Below are 13074 nucleotides of genomic sequence, written 5' to 3'. Positions count from 1 at the left end.
TGATACAGTGAGAAATTCCACCCTGCTCCCCAGGTCAAATCTTCCATTGCTTCCTGAACTCTTCATTGTTATTATTATCATCATTATTATTATCGTTATTATTATTTTTACAGACAAGATCTTGCTCTGTCACCCAGGCTATGGTGCAATGGCACAATCATAGCTCACTTCAGCCTCAAACTCCTGGGCTCAAGAGATGCTCCCACCTCAGCTTCCCAAGTAGCTAGGATTGCAGGCACATGCAACCATGCCTGGCTAATTTTTAATTTTTTGTAGAGACAGGGTTTTACTATGTTTTCCAGGCTGATTTTGAACTCCTAGCCTCAAGTGATCCTCTTGCCTTGGCCTCCCAAAATGTTGAGATTACAGGTGTAAGCTAACCCACCTGGCCTGAACCCTCCAAAATATTAGTATTTGTCTTTTCAAGAACTTTATTCCAGCAATTATGTTTCCCTTTTTCCTACATTATTATATTTTTCCCTTTCTGTTGATTATTTTATGTTTGAAATTTTTTTCATTAAAAACAAAAAACAAGTTTCCTTGATTCCATGTTCCACTCACATTACTTTCCATTTTTCAGCTCCCCTTCACAGTAAAACTTGATAAAAGTGATAGTTCCCAAAAGAGATACGCAGTGCCACCAATACATCACCTTCTGTTCTCTCTGCTAGTGACTTGTAAGTCGCATTCCTCTCATTACTTCATAGAAAACACTCTTTTTAAGAATATCAGTGACCTTCATTTTGCCAAGTTCTATATTCAAAACTTTGTTCTGATCTTATTTGATCTCTTGGAAATATTCAGCAAAGATGACACCCTGCTTGGCTTTCAGACTACAGTCATAGTTCCTCCTGACTCACCTGCTGCTCAGTCTCAGTCTTCTTGGCCTATTTCTCTTCTTGTGGATGTCTTCTAAATCTTAAAGTTCCCACATTTTTTACCACAGTCTCATGTCTTTTTCTGTCTATACATTGACTTCTTGATGATCTAAGGCAGTCTCATGACTCAGAAGTACCTGGCATGCTTCTGACTCCCAGTTTTACATTTAAAACCCACGGCATCTCTCATTATCTACCTGCCTACGAGGTATCTCCACTTAGATTTCTAATAAGTTTTGCAAATCTGGCATGTTTCAAAGATAACTGTTCATTCCTCCTTATCCTACACGTCATTTCTAAATGTTCCCTTTCACCAGTCTTCTGCATCTCAGCAAATGCCACACTGCACTGTCCCTCTTTGATCAAATCCAAATTCCAGAAATCACTCTTATTCCTTTCCTTGTTTCTTCTGTCACGTGGCACTGCAACTCATCAGCAAGACCTGTTGACTTTGCTTGCAAATCTATCTTGAATGATCTATTTCCCACTACTATAGATACTATGTATCTGTTATCTCCACTGTTACCACCTTCATCCAGGCTTTTATTATCTCTTTCCTAACCCATTGCAATTGCCCCCAGGTGGTCTTCCTTACTTTCACTTATGTGCTCCACTGTTTATTGTCTTCATGGTAGGATGATTCTTTTTTAAAAAAAATAATGGTTCAAATTATATATTTCTTCTGCCTGAGAATCTCCAATGCTCCTACTGCACATACATCAAAATCCCTAAAATTCATGATAAACTACTTCCTGGTATGACCTTGTTTATCCTTCACTCAGTTTGTACAATATCCTCATGTGTCTGGAATTGGTGGGTTCTTGGTGTCACTGACTGCAAGAATGAAGCCATGGATCCTTGCAGTGAGTGTTATAGTTCTTAAAGATGGTGTGTCCGGGGTTTGTTCCTTCCGATGTTTGGACGTGTCCGAAGTTTCTTCCTTCTGGTGGGTTCATGGTCTCACTGACTTCAGGAGTGAAGCTGCAGACCTTCACGGTGAGTGTTACAGCTCATAAAGACAGTACAGACCCAAAGAGTGAGCAACAGCAGCAAGAGTTATTGCAAAGAGTGAAAGAACAAAGCTTCCACACCACGGAAGGCGACCCAAGCAGGTTGGGGCTGTTGGCTCAGGTGGCCTGCTTTTATTCCCTTATCTGGCCCCACCCACAACCTGCTGATTGGTCCATTTTACAGAGAGCTGATTCGTCCGTTTTGACAGAGTGCCGATTGGTGCATTTACAAACTTTTAGCTAGACACAGAGTGCTGATTGGTGCATTTACAATCCTTTAGCTAGACAGAAAATTTCTCCAAGTCCCCACCCGACCCAGCCAGCTTCACCTCTCAATGGCACTGGCCGCTGGACTTTGCAGCACCTAGCCCAGCACTCCGGCAGCCCAGAGGGAGCTTACCCCCAATCAAGATCAAGCCCAGCAGGCGCTGGCCAGCGGTGCCCAGTGTGGGGCCTGCCGAGCCCGCACCCACCCGGAACCTGCGCAGGCTGGCGAGCGCTGCACACAGCCCCAGCTCCCGCCCGCGCCTCTCCCTCCACACCTCCCAGCGAGCAGAGGGAGCAGGCTCTGGCCTCAGCCAGCACCAGGGAGGGGCCCCCACAGTGCAGCGGCAGGCTGAAGGGCTCCTCAAGTGCAGCCAGAGCGGATGCCAAGGCCTAGGAGGAGCCAAGAGCAAGCGAGGGCTGCTAGCATGTTGTCACCTCTCACACCCTTCAGGAGATTTATATATTTGATAATTCAAAATAAATATAGAGTGAGTACATGTAGGGTGTAACGATATTGTATCCTTATCCAAAATTGTACCCTCCTCAAATACACATACCTAACTTACTTTACCGGTGATCTCTATGTTAGTATTATGTTTTATATTTTGTAAAGGCAGTATTTCTCTACTGTCTAAAATTATCTTGTGTGTGAGTATATATATATGTGTGTGTGTGTCTATATATATGTGTCTATATATAAGTATATATATGATTATTTTCTATTCTAAATAGAATACAACTTTCATGAGAACAGCTTTTTTTGTCTCATTTATCTCTCTATTTATGTTCCTATGACAGTATCTGGTATATAATAAATGCTCAATAAGTATTTGATGAATAAGTGAATAAACTTAAAACTATGGTTTACAAGAAATACTTAAGGGGGCTGGTCATGGCTAGTCTGCCCAAATCCAAACTCAGAGAATACAGATCAATAGCTGTCATTAAAATAATCTAATGAGATTTCAAATGGGAAAAGAATTGGCCTGTGTGTGTGCACATGTGGCCCTAAGATTGGGATATAAATTTTGACTTAAGAGGGAAAAATATATCTAAAAGTCAAGGTCAAATGGTTTATTGGAGGAGTCTTTTCAGGTAAAATTTGGATGACCACAGGGAGAGTTACTACATAAAGGATTTAGGCTTAGGATAGATAATTGATCTGTATACTTTATAAGAACCCTCTTATACACAGGAGCTCCCTCCTCACTGGTTATCATAATCCAAAGTGACATCAAGTTACCTTGAAAAATACCACAAGTAATCTAATTGAACATATTTTATTTTTCTCATGAGCCAATGAGTTGCTCAGGGTACTGGTAATATATTTTAGACCTCTCAGTGATGTACCAAGGCTTATAAAGGTTACAAGAAGTCTAATAATTCCTGAAAAAAAATTTATGACCAATCCCATTTTTCTATTCTTTCCTAATTCTTCATTATAATCACTGCATTATTTTTTGAGGAATGTTAAATAAGTGTTATTAGGAGACAAAGTAAAAATTAGCTTACTACTAGGACAGTTACCTTTTTTCCCAAGAACATACTTTTTGGTTTTTTTTTTTGGTTATGGATGCTTTATCACCTTCAGCACATGACCATATGCATCAGAAAATATAGTACCTAATGGGGATTTTGGTATTGTAGGGGAAGAAAGGATACTCTCTCTAGCATCCTAGGTTCAATAGCTGGGTCTATAAAATAATTGGGTCTATAAAACAAACTGACAGCAGAAATATTAACAGGAGAAAAAGTATACAAATGTATTAATTTTTAATATTATATGCATGCGAGCATCATAAGAAAAAAAGTGAATTCCCAAAAAATGTGATGAGATCTGAGAGTTTATCTAGCATCTCAATAAGGGAATGGGGAGGGGATGCAGGCTGCTTGTGTAAGAACAAATGATTTTGAGGAAACTCAAATAGGCCCTCAGAAGACAAGAGAGGAGATATGTTAGTCTGTGACAACGTTGTCACTTCTCTTGGTTTGTAGTTTAACTTTGAAGCAAGGAGGAGAATAGTCCCTCCCTAGAATTAATCCACTCCTCATTCGGGAGTTGAAACCACCTTTGTAAGACAAATGAAAGGCCGTAAGTTTAGGATTCTGAGCGGAGCCTGGATTCTGGTAAAATGTAAGCATAATATCTATAATCCATTACTGCTCAGGAGTCATGTTGAGAAGTGACAGCGTGCTGGCAGCCCTCACAGCCCTCACTCACTCTTGGCACCTCCTTGGCCTCAGCGTCCACTCTGGCTGTGCTTGAGGGGCCCTTCAGCCTGCCATTGCACTGTGGGAGCCTCTCTCTGGGCTGGCCGAGGCTGGAGCTGGCTCCCTCAGCTTGCGGGGAGGTGTGAAGGGAGAGGCGCGGGCAGGAATCGGGGCTGCGTGTGGTGCTTGTGGGCCAGTGCAAGTTCCGGGTTGGCCTGGGCTCAGCGGGCCCCGCACTTGGAGTGGCTGGCTTGCACTGCCAGCCCTGGGCAGTGAGGGGCTTAGCACCCAGGCCAGCAGCTGCAGAGGGTGCACTGGGTCCCCCAGCAGTGCCGGCCTGCTGGCCCTGCCCTCAAATTCTAGCCGGGCCTCAGATGCCTCCCTGCAGGGCAGGGTTTGAGACCCACAGCCACCATGCCTGAGCCTCCCCACCAACCGTGGGCTTCTGTGCAGCCTGAGCCTCCCTGATGAGTGCCACCCCCTGCTCCGCAGTATATGGTGCCATTGACCGCCCAAGGGCTGAGGAGTACGGGCGCATGGTTAAGGACTGGCGGGCAGCTCCACCTGCGGCCCTGGTGTGGGATCCACTAGGTGAAGCCAGCTGGGTTCCTGAGTCTAGTGGGGACTTGGAGAACCTTTGTGTCTAGCTAAGGGATTCTAAATACACCAATCAGCTCTCTGTGTCTAGCTCAAGGTTTGTGGATGCACCAATCAGCACTCTGTATCTAGCTAATCTGGTGGGGACTTGGAGAACCTTATGTCTAGCTGAGGGATTGTGGATGCACCAATCAGCACTGTGTGTCTAGCTCAAGGTTTGTAAACACACCAATCAGCACCCTATGTCTAGCTCAAGGTTTGTAAATGCACCAATCAGCACTCTGTATCTAGCTAATCTAGTGGGGACTTGGAGAACTTTTGTGTCTAGCTCAGGGATTGTAAGCACACCAATCAGCACCCTGTCAAAATGGACCAATCAGCTCTCTGTAAAACAGACCAATCAGCTCTCTGTAAAATGGACCAATCAGCAGGATGTGGGTGGGGCCAGATAAGGGAATAAAAGCAGGCTGCCCAAGCCAGCAGTGGCAACCTGCTCGGGTCCCCTTCCACACTGTGGAAGCTTTGTTCTTTTGCTGTTTGCAATAAATCTTGCTGCTGCTCACTCTTTGGGTCCGCACTGCCTTTGTGAGCTGTAATACTGCGAAGGTCTGCAGCTTCACTCCTGAGCCAGCAAGACCACGAACCCACCAGAAGGAAGAAACTCCGAACACATCCGAACATCAGAAGGAAAAAACTCTGGACATGCCGCCTGTAAGAACTGTAACACCGCGAGGGTCCGCAGCTTCATTCTTGAAGTCAGTGAGACCAAGAACCCACCAATTCCGGACACGATGTGGCCAGAGGTCACAAAATTTGTGACTTCCCCAATTGCTCCTATATATAACATCAGTATTGTAGAGCTTAAGATTGGTATTTTGAGATGTTTTTTAGACTTTTGCCTTCAGGCAACTGATTGACCCCCCCCAGACTTGTCACTCAACTATTCCTGTGGTCCTCCACCCAGAGGTGAACTCAGTGCACAAGGACAATTTTCCACATCCCTATGATTGCACCCCCAGCCTATCATCAGCACTGGTTCCTAGTCCCCTGCCCAACAAACTATCCTTGAAAACCCCAACTTCTGAGCCTTTAGTGAGACTGATTTGAAAAATAACTGTTTTCTGCATGGCTAGCCTAACATTAATTAGACTCTTTATTTACTGCAATAGCATGGTCTCGGTGAATTGGTTTTGTCTGTGCAGTGGGGAGAAATAATCTGTTGGACAATTGAAATTGGGGGGCTTATTCGGGGCTCCTCACTTATGATGAGTCAATCTTCCCTGGTTGATGAAATGCCTGAGGAGGTAACTGAGTTGCTTTTGGAGGCCTGCCTTTGGGCAGATAAGGTGAGTTCAGAGAGCCTTTCCCAGCATTTGCTGTTTTTCAGGTGTCTTTGCCTCAAAATAATCAAAATACCTAAGCAGCATATTTTTGGGTGGCATATTCTAGTCTCCAATAGTATTCATTGCTCAATAGTCAAAGAGCAAGCATGACAATTTTGCATAATATCATAATATACAAAGTGAGAGAAAAGTGAAAAGTATAGAAAACTTCCCCATGAATAGCACAGTCTAAAGACAGTGGATAAGGAACCTCAAACTGGAGTACTCTAATAGTGCTGAGTGCACAATGACAAGGGACAGAATTACAATTACACTGAAACCCATCTAAACTAGTTAGGGTAGTTACTAAGAGCTCAGGAACTGAGGTCAACCTGATAGGGTTTGAGTCTGTGTTTCACTACTTAACTAGTGGCAAGACAGGTAACTTTACTGGTCTCGTTTATAGAACGTAATGATGGTTTTGGGAAGGAACAAATAAATTAATTCCTATAAAGTACTTATCAAGGCACTTAATGAATAATAAATGGCCCAAAAGTGGTAACAGTTCTAATTACTATGTGTTACAAGCTTTACAAAGGTCTTACTAAGCCTACCACCTTTACCTCTTCTCTAAGTGGCTTTTTTTTTTTTTTTTTTTCTGAGACAGAGTCTCACTTTGTTGCCCAGGCTGGATAGAGTACAGTGGCGTGATCTTGGCTCACTGCAAGCTCTGCCTCCCAGGTTCACGCCATTCTCCTGCCTCAGCCTCCTGAGTAGCTGGGACTACAGGCGTCTGCCACCACGCCCAGCTAATTTTTTTTTTGTATTTTTAGTAGAGACGGGGTTTCACCGTGTTAACCAGGATGGTCTCGATCTCCTGACCTCGTGATCCGCCCGCCTCAGCCTCCCGAAGTGCTGGGATTACAGGGGTGAGCCACCGCGCCCAGTCCTAAGTGGCTTTTGTTTTAAAACCAATTGAGTATACAGAGGAAATTGTAGAACTTAACATCAAAAAATTAGGATAGAGGAAGGGAAAAGAAGAGAAAATAAAGGTTCAGGGTAAGAGAGCATGTCTTATGACTACAAAGTAATGAGGTTGACAATTTTCTTCTACAGCAAATTCTAAGGGCAAATTCTTTTTCTTTTTAAAAGGCAAATTCTTAAGAGGAGTTTCATTCCAAAACTGCTCTGAGCAAAGACAGTGAAATGGAATAAATTGTGTTCCCCCAAGGGAACTCTTTGAAGTAGAACACTCACTTTGGTTATGTATCCTATAAAATTTAGTAAAAAAAATCCTCACTTGTTACTTCATAGGCAATCTATGTAATCATTAAAATTACATTAGAATAATTTTTAAATAGAAGTGCACACACATGCATGCATATATGTGCACACTCACGCACACACTCTTCTATAGTAATTGCAGAAATCTTTATCAGAAGGCAGAGTTCAGGGTTTAGATGGAAGCACCTTTGATGTTATGGATCAGGATCAAATTACACTGTGAGCTTTCAGTTTGGCCACACTCAAACAACAGCTTTGATATTTTAGGTCCATTCAACAAACATTTATTGAGTTTCTCTTCCATGCAGGCACAGCAGTAGGTACAAAGGGAGATTAAACAGAAAAATCAATTTTTATATAGTTCCTCTATGATTCAGTGAGTAATCAGGCACATAAACAACTAAAACAATGCTGGTGAGTGATGCTTCTGATAGAAATGAAAAATATGTGACAAGACAATACAAGCAAAGGGGACAATCATCATGCCAGTAGAGGATTCAAGGTTTCCTTCAGAAGTGTAACTTGAGCTCTTCCTTGAAGAATAGACAGAATGCTGGTAGGTGGAAGGAGTGAGACGAAGGCACCTGAAGCAGATCTTAAAGAAATAAACATACCTCCCTTGAAGACTGTGTCCTTTGGCAACCTTCCCTCTATGTTTGATGCCTTTGAGTGCTAATTCCAGATTACTTGCTGGAAGAAAATTCAAATCTTGCTGCCTATTACAAGGAATTTATCCACTAACTGACTCCACCAGTCCCACATTGATTGTAGCTAAGTGATAAGTAATATTTTCTTTCTTTCTTTTTTCTTTTCTTTTTTTTTTTTTGAGACAGAGTCTCGCTCTGTCACCCAGGCTGGAGTGCAGTGGCACGATCTCAACTTACTGCAACCTCCACTTTCTGGATTCAAGCCATTCTCCTGCCTCAGCCTCCTGAGCACCTGGGAGTACAGGCGCCCGCCACCATGCCCAGCGAATTTTTTGTATTTTTAGTAGAGATGAGGTTTCATTGTGTTAGCCAGGATGGTCTCTATCTCCTGACCTCGTGATCCTCCCACCTATGCCTCCCCAAGTGCTGGGATTAGAGGTGTGAGCCACCGCGCCCGGCCAGTGATTAGCAATATTTTCAAATGATTGAATTGCCCATGAGTAGGTGGTCAGAGACAATATTGAGAGGTAGACTTTCAGTTCTGAAGAAACTCTGGACCAAATATGAACAAAAATACCTGTAAATGATGCTGGCAAGAGCCCTGGAAGATCAGGAGAGACGTAGATCGCTCTATCATCTCATGTTTTCTGCAGCAAATTGCTTCTAATGTTTCACTTCAGGCCTGGATGCTGGACTGTCAATGACTGTACAGGCCAAGCAAAAGAGACTGCTGAGCAGTTCCTTGATCTTCTGCCAGTGCAGTCCTAAGAGGAGAAACAGTTGTCCTCAATGCATATGCTGTTCTTATTAGGCGATGGTTCATTTTAATTAAAAGTAATGTTTTAAGCAGCAAGTGGTTTTGTTTGCTTTTGCTTTAGATGAATAATACAGAGGAAAGCCCATGTGGACTAAGGACATACACATGGAGCATGGAGGTGATAAGACCACTTCTTCAGGAATGACCAGAATAGCATAAAAGATCAATGGAAGCATTGGTAAAAAGGAAGACGGAAATCTCAAACTTTCAGGCAGTAATTTATCATTTGGATGAGCCTAATGCGAAAAGCAGCGCAGTGAATGATGTGACAATATGAAACAACAAAATAGTGAATGATTAATGAGCGACAAATTGAGAGGAAAAGAAAAAGGATAACGGTTTCATTATGGTGCAAAAGAGAATTTGACGAACTCATCCAAGAAAGCAACCATTTTTTTCCTCCGTCTTAGTTGAACGCCTTTAAAAATGAACAATTATACTGCTTTCAAGGAATTTCATAAGTTTAAAATAGTTAAACTTCTATAGAATTTCAATAATTAAGGGTTACAAATATGCTTAAAGGATTTTGAAGCTTTAATAATCAAAACTGTATAAAAATTATGCTGCAATTATTCAGGGCAAATTTAAAATGAGAAAAAAACCCTGGTATTTTGATAAGTATAAAAGTTATAAAATAAAACATATTTATTAAAAATGGCAATTTAATGAAATACAGTTTTACATTGAATCTAGCTAGGAAATTTTAGATCACATGTTTTATGGAATTGATTTGTATTGTCTGACATCTAATTTATAGCTGGTCATGAATTCAAATTCTTGGCACTGCTTTTTTCTAACTATGTAGCTTGGGAAAATATCTTAAGTTTTCTAAGTTTCTTAAGATTCAATTTCCTTGTATTCTAATTTGACCTAACACACTCTATCTGCCAGAATTATTGTGAAGAATTAATGAGCTAATATCTGGGACAGAAACAGAAAAAGCCTAGTACCTGTCACAGAACACACATCCACAATGTCATTTTCCTCCCATTATCTCATTAGTCTCAAGAAAAAGTTAAAAATCCAACCTCATCCAAAATCCAATCAAAATTAATCAGAATAAGGGAAGTTGAGCAAACTGGTTTCCATTAACTTCAAGTGCAAAGTGTTTTCCACACTCCTGGGATTTACATGACGGAGAAGACCAGATTCCAGTGAACTTCGCCTAACACAAATTAGATACATATCCTTTTCCTTGAGGACGTTAACATTTAGTAAACATTAATGAAAAAAACAAGTGTTACATGCCTAATCATGTGCTACATATGCCTAATCTGAATTCATCTTTAAATAGGGAACAGTTTGAATGGAAAATTCATGTTTTGGGTTCCTACTTGTGACGTGTAATGATAATAATTTGTGTATTCCAGTAAAATTCCATGCCTTTTGAAATGTCTCTATGTGAATATGTTGACTAAAATGGGTCATTTTAGAAAGATTTATGAAGTTTGATAACTGGAAAAAGTCCTAAGAATGGCCTAATTTATGTAAATAATATACACAATGATAATAGAAATGTAACTAATATTAGTTTGGTAATAATGCTTTCACTTCTGAAAATACAAACAAGTCTGTAGAGTCACATGCACAATGGGGGAAATATTTTTCTGACTATGTCTGTAGAACTTTCCAAAAGTGGAATCTCTAAGTTGCTTTTTTTTTTTTTTGGTATGGACTTTTAATTAATGACACCCCTGTAGAAAAATAGAATTTAAAAAAGGGGGGTAGGGGACTACGGAAGGGGTAACATTAGGAGAAATACCTAATGTGGATGATGAGTTAATGGGTGCAGGAAACCACCATGGCACGTGTATACCTATGTAACAAACCTGCATGTTCTGCACATGTATCCCAGAACTTAAAGTATAATAAAAAAAGAAAAACATATAAGAGACTTTAACACATTAAATGGCCATTTTGAGTTAACTCCTAAAACTAAAAATGAATGTCCTCAGCATTTTTAAAAGAACAGCTATGGCAGTGAATGAGAACCAGAGTAATTGGTGGAGTGAGGGATGAGGATGGGGCTGAGTAATAGGGTGATAAATTGAAAGGCTTTCAGTATGGATTTGACTGAATGACCTGGGGGCCCAGATCACCTGACTCCTAACCGAATTATTTTCCCTGTAATAAAAGTTTATATTCTAAGCAGAGAAAATATGGATGGATGGATGGATGAATCGATGGATGGATGGATGGATTATAGATATGAAAATCTTTCTGAATTCTATTACATACTTTGTGGAGAAAATTATTTTCAGTATTAGTTATTCATCTGGGTTGTAATAGAGTGAGTCATTTGAGCTGAGTTGGAAAATTTTCGTTAAACATAAATTGTCCCAGACTGTCATTTTGTTCTCAATGTTTCATTCTGCAGTGTTTGGTTCTCTCTTATGTCAAACTGTCAGAAATCATCCTGTGGTCAGTACACCTGCCACAGCAGTCACTTCTTGTCTTCCCAGGGGAAACAGGATAGTATACTTACAGTGAAAACTGAATGAACCTTGGAGTTAGACAAACCTCAGCTATACCCTGGATCTCCCATTATGGGCTAGCTACTCAAACTAAATGAAGCTCTCTATCTTTACCTGAAAAATGAGGATAACAGGAAGTGCCTGTTGTGTGAATCAAGTGAACAAAATTTAAAAAATATGTAACAGAATTCCTGAAACACATATATATAGTCAATGGAACTTTTCTCCTTTCTACATTCTCCCATGCTGTTGAAGGCATGCCTTTGTTGTTGCTGTGTTGTTGGAGAGTGCTAATCTAGCTTGATAAGGTGTTATATGAAATAGTGGTAAATTGGCTGTGATTGGATGTCTGAGAAGCTCTTCAGTGTGTTTACATTTGACTGTTTTGGCTGCCTACATCTAAGTTTTTGTCTGTTTTCTGAATAATTGAGATTTTTTGAACATGTGAAATGTCACCACACTGTTGCAAAACTCCATATTCTTTATGTTCCTGTGTTAAGATAAAAATCCCATGTGTCAAATTGATAACGTGAGTTTTTCCTACCCATGTATGTCATAAGGAAATCACTGAAAAAGTTAAATATATCAATTAACTTATTTATCATATAGACTATAAATTTTCCCAGATTGTTGGGGGTTTTTTTTAGTACTTTACCTAGCATACATTTTAATTTAGTCAAACTGGTTTCATGTGTATTTTACTAAACATGCTTCAGACATGGTACCAGTTCAATATTCGAATTTAATTTTGATAGATTATTAAACATTTTAAAATTATACTAGTTTTACTGAGTTCTGTTTTTAATACATTTTAGGAATTCTGAAAAATAGAATTCCCACAGAAAGGAATCCTAAGAAAATTCATTGTGAAGAATGAGGTCTTATTTGGGGGATTAATTATAATCTGGAACTTTTACTTATAATCTGGTATTTCACATATATTATAAGACACTTATATTGAATTATAGAAATATACAAACAACAATTGAAAAGTGTAACTTCTGTCTCTCAAGATATGATTATCTCATCTCCTGGCTTCTTTTGTGTTTGTTTTAAGGCAATAAATACTTGCTTTTCTCCTCCTGACCATGAGAAAATGATCTTTATTTAATATAAATTTGATTTATATTTTATCTTTTTAAATTATTGTTTTGGTTATATCTGCTCAATAATAGAAAAAAATTATGGCTTAACTGATATTGAATTATTTCAAATATTACAACAAGAAAGCATACAGAAATCACAGTACAGAGATACAAAATGTATAAAATAAAAAGTTTGAAAAGATATCAAATGTAGCAGAAAAATTTGTTGATTCTGTTTGCACCTAGATTTTATGTTTTCTCATAATGACCTACTCAAATGAGTGACCCTAAGGAAATTTAATTGACTTCCTCTTTCACATATACAGTTTTTATTGCATTTCATTAAGATTGTTTTGTTCAAGAAATTTGTTTTAAGAAAACGAGAAAATATTGGAAAAACAAACATCAATGGATGCATTTTCAAGGTACAGTTTCTACTGTCTTATAGATCTGAGACCTAGGTATTAATGACATTGCTTTAA

The 13074-nt window shown here is 39.8% G+C and overlaps 1 protein-coding gene across 1 annotated transcript in view; it reads left to right on the top strand.

The window, feature by feature from the left end:
- The window catches only part of STPG2 (sperm tail PG-rich repeat containing 2), a 931943-nt gene extending 919156 nt beyond the window's left edge, over positions 1-12787 (top strand). Inside the window, exon 11 of the mRNA XM_030819148.1 lies at positions 9095-12787. Coding sequence (XP_030675008.1) covers positions 9095-9178 — 84 coding nt within the window. The 3' untranslated portion in view covers positions 9179-12787. The remainder of the gene's footprint in view (positions 1-9094) is intronic.
- The last annotated feature ends 287 nt before the right edge of the window (positions 12788-13074 follow it).

The sequence above is a fragment of the Nomascus leucogenys genome, chromosome 9, assembly GCF_006542625.1.
Source record: "Nomascus leucogenys isolate Asia chromosome 9, Asia_NLE_v1, whole genome shotgun sequence".
In the NCBI taxonomy this organism is placed as follows: domain Eukaryota; kingdom Metazoa; phylum Chordata; class Mammalia; order Primates; family Hylobatidae; genus Nomascus; species Nomascus leucogenys.
Note: the sequence above shows the minus strand (reverse complement) of the source record. Positions and strands in the feature narration are given on the sequence as shown.